This window comes from Barbus barbus (assembly GCF_936440315.1).
Source record: "Barbus barbus genome assembly, chromosome: 49".
Lineage (NCBI taxonomy): Eukaryota > Metazoa > Chordata > Actinopteri > Cypriniformes > Cyprinidae > Barbus > Barbus barbus.
Window position 1 is genome coordinate 14,934,638 of NC_136727.1, and position 14,271 is coordinate 14,948,908.

The window sequence follows — 14,271 nt, forward strand, 5'->3', positions numbered from 1 at the left end:
ACATGTTAAGTTAAGCGAGTTATCTGCAGCATTCCATTCAGTTATCATGGATCTATGTGCAAGCCAGAGAACGTTTGAGTTTAAAGTTCAAAGTAAAGTGGTCTTGCCACTTAATGTGTTTTGATTGAAATGTGCATTGTTTGGATTGAAATAATTGTTTTTCCAAATTCTCTAGTCATGATAGTTTATATTTCCTTTTCTGGTTTGAATTAAAAAATTTAAATCAATATTCACAATTAAGTAGTTTTCAGATAATCTAGTGTGACAGATTATCGCCCCGATGGGGCAAATTGTCACAAGTGCACATTCTCTATTCAACAGTCTACAACTCCATAATGAGATAAGATATGAAAATGTAATCAATACAACAGATGTGCCCAAGACTTCCTTCTTTCATTTGGTATGACATTTATACCATTGTGATGTATGGTGCTCAGTAAATGTTAGACAGTGTGAAAAGTGTGACAACATACCCCGCTCTCCCCTATTTATTTTTTCAGTAGAAAACGAGACAAAATACGATTGCAGTGTAATCAGTCACTTTTGCATTCTGTAAAGTCAATTTGCAAATAGACGAACTGCTTAGACACTGATTTTCCAGTTTCTGTGTGGTTTGGATCTGTTTCAAACATTTCATAGGACCTTAATTCACTCTTCTGATAACAATTTACAGAACCCCGAGAACCTTCCAAGAACTTCCTAAATGAAGATCTACAGGCGTATCAGATGAAATAGCACACTACAGATAAGTCTTCATTTATTTGGCTTACAAATGCACAGTTGGAGGAAATGGACTTGTGCTTGAGCTTGAGGAAACGTGCGTGTGCGTTTCCCTCAGCGTCCCGCTGTCACGGAGCCTGTTCTCCCACACGGCGGAAGACCGTGACAAATTACCGTGTGATTTGAGGCCGACGCGCTGCGGTACCTGTCCGCCCAAAGAGCGAGGCCTGTGTGGTTCTCATTAGTGCTAGATTAAGCTGTTCAGATCTGTACAGTAAAACATGACTGAATCTCACTGGATTACTTCAGCTCTCCAGAGCCAGGATAACACGGGCCGCCTGTGTCTTTTTTGTTACCTTGTTTTAGTATATGATACTAATTAGTTTTACAAGTTAGTAACTACAAGGTTGCCGTGATTTAATAAAGTGGGAAGTCGTGAGAATGAATTCTTAATTCATGGCCACGACTGAACTAAAAGTTGCAAATGTATAAAATGGAGGAAGGAAACCTTAATTCGTGGCCACAAATATTTCTGTTTGTATGCTATGTGCGGAGCTCCGAACAAAATTCTGTGAAAAAAAAGTGAATTGTGTCACTGCAGCAAATTCATGTGTAAATCCACTGTAATTATGATAGTTATATATTTACGACAGTCATTTCCTCACTTCACTGTCAGAGGCTCAAGAGTCACAAAAATACACAAAACTAGATGGTGCAGTTCAGTATTATTTATTATTGTCGCTGATATACGCGTGTGTATTATACACATTTTAAACCTGTCCACATAACCAATTCCTTCTCTTCTCAGTGTGAAAGCTTAATCATATGAGAAAGCAATTTGCGTCCATATGTTTTTAGTATTAGAAGTGACACCTTCATGTATTTGTAGACCGTCTCTAGTGTGGTGGACTTGTATCGAACTTTCACTACTGATATCAGACACTCAGGTGTTAAAAATGAGTCCAGGGGTCCCGCCAACCCTCGAGGTCAAACATCTTCTGGTGTTTGCTTTTAGCAGCAGAAATCACTAGTGATTTTTACAATAAATACCAGCTGTATTGATTTCACGGCTCTATTATTTGAAGAACTGACTGACAATCTCTGACTGACACGAACCAACAGTGGAGTTAAACTGAACCACCTTTTTGGAGGTGTGTGCTTGTAGATTACATGTCTCGGGGACAATTTTTGTGATTTTATAAATGTACAAATTTCAATTATTTCTCAATAATTAAAATCATCCTTGATGATCTTAGTAAGTGTTAAAGCATTCAACATGACAAGATCCTGCAAATTTCTATATAGACGTCTGGCGCTACTGCCCTCGAGGCAACATTCACACTGGGGCCTTTTAATGGGACATTTTTACAATTTAAAAAGTCCCATATTGTAACAGTGGAAACCAAAAGAAACATACATCTGTCAAGTGCTTATTAAAAAGGCCTGATGAAAAGCATACGGAGGGCTGTTGTTTATGATTTCTAGAGTTTACAGAGGAAAATTCATAATTAGCAAAAATATTTGAGAATGGATTTATGTGTGTGAGTGAGAGTGTATATATATATATATAGACAGAGAGAGAGAGAGAGAGAGAGAGAAAGGGGGGGAGAGGGGGGTAGAAAACTATTATAATATAATAAGTTTTATATTAATATATGTACAGTATATAGTATATATTTTTTCTCTATATATTATTTGTGTGTGTGTATATATAAAATGCAAGTTTACATATATTTTTATATATAAAGTAAATATATAAAAAACAAAAAGGTTACATATGAAGTAAAACTATATATATGTATATATATATATATATATAAATATTGTTTTCATTTTATATTTTATCTTTTTTATGTATCATTTTATAACTGTGCAACTGTGAAGTACTCTAGAAATTCCTTCATATTGTACTGTTGTGTTTTTATTCATATTGATCAATACAAAATACAAAAATAAATCATTACATTACAAACTCCTTATATTTTTAAAGTGGCTCAAAAACATTACAGCAATTGGGCATTTGAGTCAAAACATTATCAGAACAGAAAAAAAAAAAAAAATGTGTTAGATAAATGTGTTCATGTCATGAAAACCAAAATCACATTCACATCCTTTAATTCTGTGGCTAAAAACAAAAAACTAATACATATGGAATACATAAAGCAATATTAATTTAGCCTACGCTTGCATTTTTTCAGTTTTTGGTCCATGTTCAACCCATTTACTGACAGCCATTTAGTGCTGGAGAATATTTACATGTTGGTTGGTCCTGTTGGATCCAAATCACAACCAGTATGACACAAGATCTGTATGCAAATGATGTTAATTAAGGCCTGAGTCATGGAATGTCGCTCGATGCACATGAGCAGAAGTTTTAAGCTGCCGTGGCGGGATTGCATTAACGACACCTGCTTTGCACATACAGCATATCTGCTTTAAACTGCATATTTGTTTTATTTCAGTGTCTGGTATTTGCTACACACAGGTAGCAGAGAGGAAGTGGAAGGCAGTAAACTTTGATTCTGCTTCCTGTAGTAGCAGCCCTGTGTCAAACGTGTCTCTGTTCCAAAACATTGCTATCTGCTGCCTACATAGTGCGTTGCTTAGTGCACTACTGTGTACTGTGTCTGCACTATTATTGTTATGGAACTTAGTAAGTAAATAGTTTGAAATGCTCCACCAAAAATGGATTCTAAAAAGATTGACGTTAGCATGTTGCTAAGCTAATAGACCTTAGGGTTGTGGCATATGCATTTTTGGCGGGAATGAAGTTGAGGCTGTAAGTGACAGAAGTACAGTGCGCTCAATGGATTGTTCCGTTGTTTAACAACATACTGATTATTCAGCGGATGAAACAACAAAATAAATGTTTGGTCAAAAACGTCATAAAATGGTTTTGATGGTTGTGGGTTTTTATTCGAGTTAAATTCAATATGTCATTTAACCTGACTAAGATTCATTGCATCATAATTATTTTAAGCATAAAAATAGTTGTTCACTTTTTATTGAGTATTTAATAAAATGTAAGTATTTTTATGATTGCCATTTCACATCCACCATCTTGGGTTTTTAATAAGACTTGTCGCAATGCATTTTATTTCTGAAATATAATTCATGCATACTTAAATTTGAAAGGCAGTTTATTTTGCTGTTTTTATTTTTGCACTGTAAAATTATTTTTCAAAGGTTTTTGAAGTATGTTTTTCAAGAGAATACTATTTCAGGTTTTCTGTTTAAAAATTTTGCGTACAATTGCCATTTCTTTTTAATTTATTGTAATATTTATCAGCTATTTGTAAGTGAAAATCGTTTCTATGCCAATTTCTTGTTCAGTAGGTGGCTCACTAGGTTTTGGAAAAGAGCTAGCGTTAGCATGCTGGATCATTCATGTGTGCTGGTGAGCTTTTAAACACTTCTACTTAGCTATGAGCAGCAAAATAACAAAAAGTGAAAGCTTGAACAGGGACGGTTTACATGTCTGCTTCATTTTCACTTGCTTATGTCCCTTATTAATCCCAAACTATACTACAGGTTAGACATCCCTCACAACTATGACACAAACTCTCATTTTTACTGCCCTTTAAGTTGCGGAAAACCTGTAGATATCTCTCTTGCCTTCGCATTGAAACGTTCACAGTCACATTCAGTCGCTTCATTCAGTCAGTTATCACAGCCGCATTAGCAGTGCGTGAAGAGGAAGGTGTTGGCTTGTGTTTTGGTGAGCTGCAGGCTGTCTGGATGCTTGAGAGGCAGGTTTAGGTGAAGTGCTGTTTGTGCAAGCAGTCCAGAAAGAGGAGTGATCAAAGAGAGCGAGAGAAGAGGACTGGTGCCTCTTTGGAGGTCAGCGATGCACAGTGGTCCTCCTCACACATCCTCAGGTGTTTACTTTGAGCGCTTCTTCTTTATTCTGGAAAAGAAAGAACAATCATATCATTAGAGATGAACAAGACAAGTTTTGGTGGATGTCAAAGCTGATTTTAAAGTATTTACCAGTTTCGAGGATGAAATGTCAGCCCGATCTCACGGCAATTTGTACATATTTCACGAGGTGGCTGATTCGTATGAATTTGTACGACCTCACTCGTATGATTCTTGACTCATATGATTTTTGCTAAATCATACGTATTTTATGAGTTGCACAATTCGTATGAATTTGTATGAATGTACAGCTAACCCCGCCCCTAAACCTACCCGTCATTGGCGTTTAGACAAATCGTACAAAAACATACAAGTGAGGTCGTACAAATTAGCCACCTCGTAAAATACGTTGGTCGTAAGATAGCGTTGGAAATGTGCAATTATAGTCTTTGAACATATCTGTGTGAACTTTTATGCATTTATCTTTTTCTTAACTATCTAGAACATCAACTTCTAGTGAACAATCTCTTGCAAGTACGTCAATTGAATTAAAAAAAAAAAATGTAACAATTGTCACATCGGTAGCAATAAATGACAAAATATCTATTTAGTTGTTACATATTTTCCATGAGAGATGTTTAGAGAGTCAGTAAACGATAGACTAGTGTTATTTTAGTATTATTTATATAGGATTATTTATAAATTTTTAATTCATATTTAATTAATTATTAATACATTTTTTAAGTAGGATTAATTTTTACATTTTCAGTTTTCATGTTTATTTTAGTTTGTTTTGCAATTATTTTTTTATATTTTTATTTCAATTTTAGTTTTAGTAATTTTAATACTATAACTTGAATTAGTTTTATTTCAGTTATTTTAGCTAGGCAACATTTTTCATAAGGTTTTTCACATGTTTTTTTTATTGCATCAGTCATTTTTGCTCAGTGGCACAATAGGAAGTCGATTATAGTGTTGTAAAACCTCTCTGCTCTGCCTGTTTCCTCAACATTAATCTACAATTAGTGTAATTAAAGAACAGGGGTTAAATGCTTCAGGCTCTGTGGTGGAGCCTAATTACCTACTTAGAATGGTCATATGATGTCATTTCAAGTTTTCCTTTCTCTTTGGAGTGCAACTTTAGGGATCTCATCTATGCACAAACAGCTTGTAACAAAGCCCTCCTAAAACTGCTCATTCATTCGTGTCTACGTGACGGTGTGGGAATATTTGCGTAATGCCGCCCAAATGTTCACGCAAAGAAAGAAGGCATGGTTTCAGTAACGTCTCTGTTACGTACGTAACCCTCGTTCCCTGATGGAGGGAACGGAGACGTTATGTCCCCATGCCACAATCTTGAACCATCGCTGGTTGACAGGGACACGTTCTCGGCTCCTCAGCGGAAAACCTGATGAGTGGATGCACCTGTCGCTCTTTTATACCCGTATGCACGTGGAGTGGCTCAGGTATGCAAAATCCACTAGCCAAATTTCATTGGCGTTTTCTCTTATCAGAGGCAGTCGGGGCTCTCAAGTAAATCCCCTAATGTCGTCACGACATAACTCGTAGTGACCGACAGATAGGGAACCACTGTTAGTGTTGATGCAGCCATGACAGGGAGATGCTGTGTGTTTCTATGCAAAAGCAGAAGCACTTTATTTGGCCTTCTGAAAGTAGATGCAATTAGGAATCATTGGCTAAGATTAGTTTACAACAGAACAGCACAACCCAAATGTTCGAATTTGTGCAAAGCATTTTATGGACGACAGTTTCGTGAACCTAGTAGAGTACAAGGCTGGCTATGAACGAAGGCTATTTCAAAAAAAAAAAAGGGTAAATTCTGACTTTGCTATGACAATCTGACGCTTCTGAATCAACGACTGTAAGTATGTTTTGTTATTAGTTCTAGTATTTGCTATTGACTCTTTAAGTTTTGCGCGTAACACGTCGTGAGTGTGTGTGTGTGAGGGGAACAGGGTCACATCACAGCGGAGTGTACAGCCCGTCAGAAATCGTCTTAACCGTGGCTTGTGTGCAAATACATACGAGCATCATCACTGTGTCTGTCACGCAACTCTGTTCCCCTTTCGGGCTTGAACTGATAAAACTAACTTGAAAGCTGAATCTCGCGATTATGGTAAGGGACGTTACATTTCCGACGCATGCTTGTGGTGTTCGACCAATCACAATGCACTGTCAATTGGCCAATCAGAGCAGACTGCACTTGTTGGAAGGAGGGGCTTTGTAGAAAACGACGCGTTTGAGAGAGGCAGAAACTACAATAATGTACAGTATTTGAATAATAATTGAACATTAAAGCATGTCAACATATTCTGTTACACCAGATACACAATATAATGATCTTTAAAATAGCATCATATGACCCTTTTAGGTAAACGTGTAATTTCTATAACCTTAAATTAGCCAATAACATTCCACATGCAGTTTAAATGTTAAGAACAACAACTTTTTTCTTTGTTTACATTACATTTTAATTTAACTTTTTTAAGTCTATAAGGATCAGGTCTGTATTTCATCCCATGATTCCTTAGAGAACTCCTGCTTTTTCCAGTGTAGAAAGAGTTTCTTCTTACTTGCTAATGGCATTCTTTAGATACTGCTGCAGCCATTTGGTCTTGGGGTTGATGCAGACCTCTCTGTTGTTCTTCAGCTTGGCACTGGTAATGAGAGAGAGAGAAGAAGGGATTTGTTTCGGACGAGAGCAAAAGAGATACTGTAGTTTTCTCCCTCGGTGTGTTTAATCAGATCATATCAGCTGTCCGTCATGGACTACATTTCAGCCCCTCTATTCTACTGTACTGGCAGGAGTCACTGCACTTCATCAGATATCAGGACTGAATTAGAGGAGGTTTGTAAGGACAGTGTTGTGCTGTCTGGAACTTTGGGATTTTTGATGATTCGGAAGATTCCGACTGGGATTCCCAGTACTGTACCTGTGCATATAGTTTGTCTAAGTAACTTTTTTTTTCTAATTAAATTAAATGGATACTGTGTCAGTACACTTAATGTTTAAATTACATTCAAGCTAACATTCAAATACTCATATTCTGACTCCCAATTCTGTAAAAAAAAAACAATATACAGCCAGGAAAATCCCCTCAAACGTTTCATTCACCCACACATGGAGAAAACCACGCAAATGACACCCAGACTTCGCACCTCGGTGCCAAAAGGTTGTGTTTGAGAGTTAGCAGCTCACATTGCCATTCAAATGGCTATTCGTATAGTTTACACCTCACACACACAGATCTCTCAATCTGTCTAGACAAATGGAGCCTGTCAGCGCAGATAAAAGATCCGCTTAACCTCAAATCTACACACCAATCCTCACAATCAACTTCCCCATCTGTAAGCTAAATAAAAGCGTAATGCTATCCCTGTTTGTTTTCCAGCAGGATGCCATCCATTGACTTTATCTATATTTGTTTGTTTGTTTGTGATTTGGGCTCTGGGTTAATCTAGCTAGTCTAAACGATCTTTTGAGCAAGCTTGGCGGTGGTCTGGGACCGAGCCAGCAGGTAGTAATTACCTCACAGCTAGCTAATGCTAACAACAAAATGAGTGATGTGTGTGTCTGTGGGGGGAAAGGGTTGGTGGCTGTCTTTCATCTGGGCCAATGAATCCGAAAGGATTTCTAAACAAGATGTGTGGAAGACGGCAGATTAAAGGTGATTTCCTCCGGCCAAAGTTTGTTCCCCAAATGACCCTCAGCTACATGCTAACCTCTGTAACCCCTATAACCTTGATCCCCCTGTAGCGCTTTGGCTTTTTGTTGCCCGACGGGGTACAAATGGTTCAGTTTAATACATTCCAGACCGCTGAAGTAATTCCAAATGCTGGTAAAATGAAAACGACAAGGTTGCCCGTAACACAAAGCTAATCATTTTGACCCTTAACAATTATTGTGTCGTGAAAACCTTGGCAACATCGCTCTCTCCTATTTTCTCATTTGGCTGTTTTTTGTGTGATTCTGTGAACAATAGAGTACATCACTTCATTCCCACACAGATTTGACTCCTTAAACTGGAAGTTTGTAACTTTAAGAGTTATTTCTGGCATTGTTTGGCAAAATGACGTTCATTGGTGTAACTTAATGTAGCCATGTACAGCATATAAAATACAGTTTAGCGATTGTGAGAGAGCTGGATCTGGAAAGGTGACTCACATGACTTGGAAAGGGCAGCTGGGTGTGTGGAGGAACTTAATCTCACGGATGCTCCTCTGCGGGACGGTGTTGAGAGTGGACCGGCACCAACATCTCTCCACCAAACTGATGGGTTTAGCTGGGATCAGATCGAAGCAAGAGAGTCAGTACAAGAGAAATGTGAAAAATGCATCTTATAGAGTTTAAGTTAACATTTGTAAAATAGTAAGTGCTAAATTAATATAGTAGCATTTGAAAGTTTGGGATCAGTAAGGGTTTTTGAAAGAAATTAATACTTTTATTCAGCAAGAATGCATTAAATTGATCAGAGGTGACAGTATAGACATTTATAATGTTACAATCATAAAAAAAGGATTCTAAAAAAAATTAAGTAGCTAAACTGTTTTCAACATCGATAATTATCAGAAATGTTTCTTGAGCAGTAAATCAGTATATTAGAATGATTTCTGAAGGATCTTGTGACACTGAAGACTTGAGTAATGATGCTGAAAATTCAGCTTTGCATCTCAGGAATAAATTACATTTTTAAAATATTTTAATATAGAAAGTAATTATTTTAAATTGCAATAATATTTCACATTATTACTGTTTTTACTGTATTTCTGATCAAATAAATGCAGCCTTGGTGTGCATAAGTGACTAATGTCAAAAACATTAAAAATATATTTAATGGTAGAGTATATTCTTCAAAATATACATATTAGAAAAATATGTTTGAATATTTAACACAATTCCATGCTTCTCTTCATATTATTTTAATTTATTCATGGAAATATAGTTGAAAACATTAAAACATAATCTGCACTTATTAAAAAAAAACAAAAAAACTGAATAAATCTTTTGTTTTCTAGTTTAAATTTGATTTGTTTCCTATGTAAAACATGGAATTACTCAATAGTTTATTGATTATTACAGTTTTTGTTAAACAGAGCTGTTTTCTATCTGATCTGAACCTTTAAAATCTCTTGACAGAACTTTTATATTGTGAACTTGGAAAGCCACAATGAAATCACAAATTTAATTTCCAACCTAAGCAATCCATAATTTAAGTTTATGCAATGTAATCATACAGTAACAACATAAATCACAGAACTTTCCCTCATTGTAAAAGCATCTGAAAGGTTCCAGTCACCTGTGTCCGTTAACAAGCCCTGATCATTAAAAAGAGATTAGTCTGCCATTCTAGTGGCTCTCGTCCATTCAGACAGGGGCCGGTCTGCCTTTCACTTGCCACATTTTTCATAAAGAGGGTCCTCGACAATAAATACGGCAGAAACACCCGTAATCACACTATGCCTCTCCAGGCACTTTGCTCCTGAATATGTGCATTAAATGAATCTGTTGAAGAACATTCTCTGAATGGTTTCACATCTCCCTGGTTTCCTTTGCGCTCCGCCGAAACTGACGCCGTTATGAGGGAAGTCAAACCCTGACATTCCCATAGATATTTTCCTACACTCTCTGTTCCCTTTGTCATGTTAAACACTGACCCATTAAGCCTTGACTAAACACCACGCCAAGTGAACAGCGCAGGAACTTTTTAGCTTACTATTCCCTAATTAGACACTAATTAAAAGAGCTTGCGGATAAGTAAACAGTGCTAGGTTTTTCACAGCATAATCAACAAAGCCAGACCCACCAAGTTCAGCTGGTTAAACATTTCTCTGAAAGCCTAAATCAGACCCACTAACATGTAAAGACATGTACATCAGGTATTAAGACACATATGCAAATTTATGCAGGGCGCTTACGAGCTGCAAGGTGATATTAATTGAACCCCTTAATGATCGTTAACACTGTAATGATCATTAACTGAAAATATTCGCTATTCTGTAAAACGTAGTTGATTTAATTATACAATAGATTTGCAATTTAAAACTCAAGAAGTAAATCAATTGTTCAATTTGTTACTTGCCTTTTTTGTAATTATGTGTGAAATTTACTCGCAATTTCTAAATGTTATAGTTTCAAAGTAAATAGTTTTAGTGGACTTCCAATCAATAATAAAGCAATGATTGTTTTGTTTTTTGTTTTTTTGTTTTATGTTTTGTAAGGCAAATTGGTCTGATCCATCTAGTAATTTATAAGTGTATTCATGTGCTAAAAATAAACATTTTATGTTATGCTGAATAATACATTTATATTAATTATAATACATTTAATTTATTATAAACTATTATAATTTTGAATGAATTTGAATTTTTATATTTTCTGTTTCCATTTTAATTTGATTTAAAATTTTAGTAATTTTAGTAAAAATTTGCATTGGTTTATTATTATTATTATTATTAAAAAAGTTTATATAGTCTTTATTAGTCTTTATTTCAGTTTTACGTTTATTTTAGTGCATCAAGTTGAACTAAATGAAAGTGAGAAATGTTTCTTTGACAACCAGCTGAAAAGATACAAAGATACAAAGATTTTTACATTGCATTTTGATTTTAAAATTTAAGAAGACTTTATGGTTTTAGGTTCAGTTAATTGCCATAACCCTGAATGATGCATCATTATCCATCTTGCAAATATTATTTAGTTATTTAACTTTCAACTCAACTCTTCAAAGCATCATGTGAAAACTGAAACATTGTAAATCTGTAAATGTTAGCCATAACCCACTTACCTTCAGTCTCTGAGCTCCATATGGCGACCGTCAGCAGGGCCACCAACGCTAGGACTTTGCTATCCATGCCAAGTGTGTAGCTTTTGTCCGTCACAGCTAGCTTCCAGAGCTCAGTGTGGCGTCTCAGCTCTCGCCGAAGTGTTAAGACTGAGGACCATAGGGAAACACTCCCCTCTCTCTCAGGAGGAGGGGGAGGAGGAGGGAGTGGGGCCGGACCCTCTTCTCCGACAGACTGTGTCTTCAGTGAAGTTCCTCAAATGTTCTGGCAGAGATTCAGCGGTGACAGGCTGACTCAGACTCTTGTCTTCCTCTGCATCATTTTCTCACAGGAATGGAGAAAATTGAGCTCCTGCTGTTATCTCAGTATTGTTGTTTCTCAATGGTTTGATTTGGTATTGTTTGTTTCATGTCATGTTTTTCTGGAGCTTGACTTTCACTTAACTGGCGCTGCTGTATTTCCTGACCAGCCGTGTATCAGTGTGTTTGAATTGTATACTGCACACTACCAGGTGAAAGTTTGAACACTTTATTGAATGTTTTTTTGTGATTTTTATGAACTGAAGCTTATGCTTAAATGACTTTTGTTGGCATACATAATTAAAAAATATGTAGGAAAAGCTGCCAAACACATGTCCAGCACACACGTGAACGCCTTCAATATTAGAAGATGCATTTATAAGTTGCTTTGGATTAAAGTGTCTGCTAAATGAGTAAATATGTATTAAATAATTCACATTTTAAATAAAAGCACATTATTTAAAAAATATTATTACTAATATTAACATTTAATATATGAAACTAGCTAATTTTATACAGTGGTGGCCAAAATTATTAGAACACCTGACAGATCTGAAACTTTTTTTGCCTCCAAAACATGATTTCAGTTCATAATGTTCATGAAACATGCAGATGGTTGCTCTGAGCACAACAAATATCAGATGAAGTGAGTCGTACAGTTTTTTTTTTCGTCCACTTTTAACTTTAATATTTGGTATGTTCACTCTTTGCAGCAATTACAGCAGCACATCTCTCTGGCATAGTGTCAATATATTTCCTGAGAACTTAAACACTAATGTTATCCCATGCCTTCTGAAACTCAAGCCAAAGGCTTTCCTTTGAATGTACAATAGATCTGTCCAGATTATTTTATAAATCGCCCCAAATTTGCTCGATGGGGTTGAGGTCTGGACTTTGAGGGGGCAGTCCATCATTTTCAATGCTCCAGTTGCAGATAGTTCCATCAATAGTTTGTTTAATGTGTATTGTAATGGCCAATTCAACAAAAAAACAACTGAAACCTCTTAAATATGCCAAGTGTTCTAACAATTTTGGCCACCACTGTATATATGTAATTAGTTAATTTAAGACAGCTGTCATGCTACCAAAATAAAAAGCTACCAACCCCCCCCCCCCACTTCATTAAAGTATCATTAAAATGCATGTCTATTATGCATATGCTAAGTTTTCTAAAGTCATATGATACCTTTGTGTATCAAAATTGTATTGATTTTGCTCTATTACACCTCTTAAATTTCATTCGCATTTGTGTGCATTCAAATATGGCACGTCGAGACGTGTCAAGCCAGGTCTGACATATGGTATCACTATCATGAAACCTATCATGACGCGTCTGAATTGATTGATTTAGTAAAATAGTTGTTGTCCAATCTGCAACAATGCAAAGACAAACAATGTCACAGACCAAGGCATGTGAGTGTCCATAAAACAGCGGCTGCTGAAGTACCTTTCAAAGAGAGTCAGTGGAGGCACTGTGTTACACTTTTAACAGGCTGCATTCAGAGCCTCACACTGAGAGACTCGGCAGCACCAAGTCCCCTTAACAGCCCGTAAACTTTAGAGGGTGTTGATAGTTATCAAGCAGCCGGCCGAGGTGCAAACAACGTGCATGTGAAACAAACTAGTATACAATCTTAACATTAATTGATGTCACAGAGAGTCTGTTATGTTTCAGTGGCACTTCAATCGCCTCACAATTTGTAATATTTAGTCACAGGAGTGACGTTTGGCACGTACAACAAACAATATCTCAGGTGGAGAAACAATCAACCCCGTTAAACAACAGAAGTATTTTGTTGTTTAAATGTCTACTAAGAGTACTTTACTGATCCCTTTTGATCTGAGATCAAACGTTTAGATTTTAAGCTTTTAAGTGATCAGAATTTTCTAATGTTGTTGTTGTTTTTTCTGGCTTTGAGGCGTCCGGTGATATTTGTAAACCTTTGTGTTAATGTTCACATTGTTGATCTCAACCCTTGGCCTTTTCAAAGTGCAAGTGAGCAGGAGGATGTTGAAAAGATTACTAAACATCACTACTGACCAAAGCGACAACTCGGCAACTTGTATCACTTTAGAGGGCAGAGGGCATGTTTCACATCCTCAGGTTTCGTGTTTCAGAGAAACGTTTTCCTTCACTTTGTTCTCACAGAGAGCTGACGGACAACTGAAGACGAATGCGTGACGCAGGACGGGGAATAAATCACTTTATGTTTTTGTTTATTTACATCTCACTGCATCTATTAAGCAGAAAATTAGTCTAGGGGGAGTGGGGTGAGTTGTGCCACTTTTCACTTGTGCCTTCTAGGCAAGGGGAAATGAGAGAACATGGGTTTATGCATGAACAATTTGCATAAACGAGTCAACAATTTAGTAATGCACAATGCCGTTACAGTTGTATTTTAAAACATACTATTCATTTTTACATATGCTATCCAGGGGGGAAAAAGGTTTAATTTTCAATACATTTTCTGAAAAAAAAACAATTCTACATTTTTTAATAGTATTTGTTATAGAAATATTATTTGTAGTAATGTTTAATGCATTACCCAAAGCTACTATTTTAGTAAAAATGTTATATGAATAATATGGC

At 36.3% G+C, this 14,271-nt stretch overlaps 1 protein-coding gene across 1 annotated transcript; it reads right to left on the reverse strand.

Annotated features, from left to right (window-relative positions):
• Positions 1-2,572: 2,572 nt before the first annotated feature.
• Positions 2,573-11,715, reverse strand: LOC306867364 (stromal cell-derived factor 1-like). The gene is made up of 4 exons (XM_079412974.1): positions 11,385-11,715; positions 8,765-8,882; positions 7,173-7,256; positions 2,573-4,627 (listed from the first exon to the last, which is right to left on the reverse strand). The coding sequence occupies exons 1-4, from the start codon at positions 11,449-11,451 to the stop codon at positions 4,603-4,605; spliced, it is 294 nt and encodes a 97-aa protein (XP_079269100.1). The 5' UTR covers positions 11,452-11,715; the 3' UTR covers positions 2,573-4,602.
• Positions 11,716-14,271: the final 2,556 nt, after the last annotated feature.

Bases quoted from the DNA above. Each gene is read 5' to 3' on its own strand.
- LOC306867364 (XM_079412974.1), bottom strand. From the start codon at position 11,451: ATGGATAGCAAAGTCCTAGCGTTGGTGGCCCTGCTGACGGTCGCCATA. The intron at 8,883-11,384 runs GTAAGTGGGTTA...ATCTGATCCCAG, and splicing joins ATGGAGCTCAGAGACTGAAG to CTAAACCCATCAGTTTGGTG. The intron at 4,628-7,172 runs GTAAGAAGAAAC...TTTCTTTTCCAG, and splicing joins CTAAAGAATGCCATTAGCAA to AATAAAGAAGAAGCGCTCAA.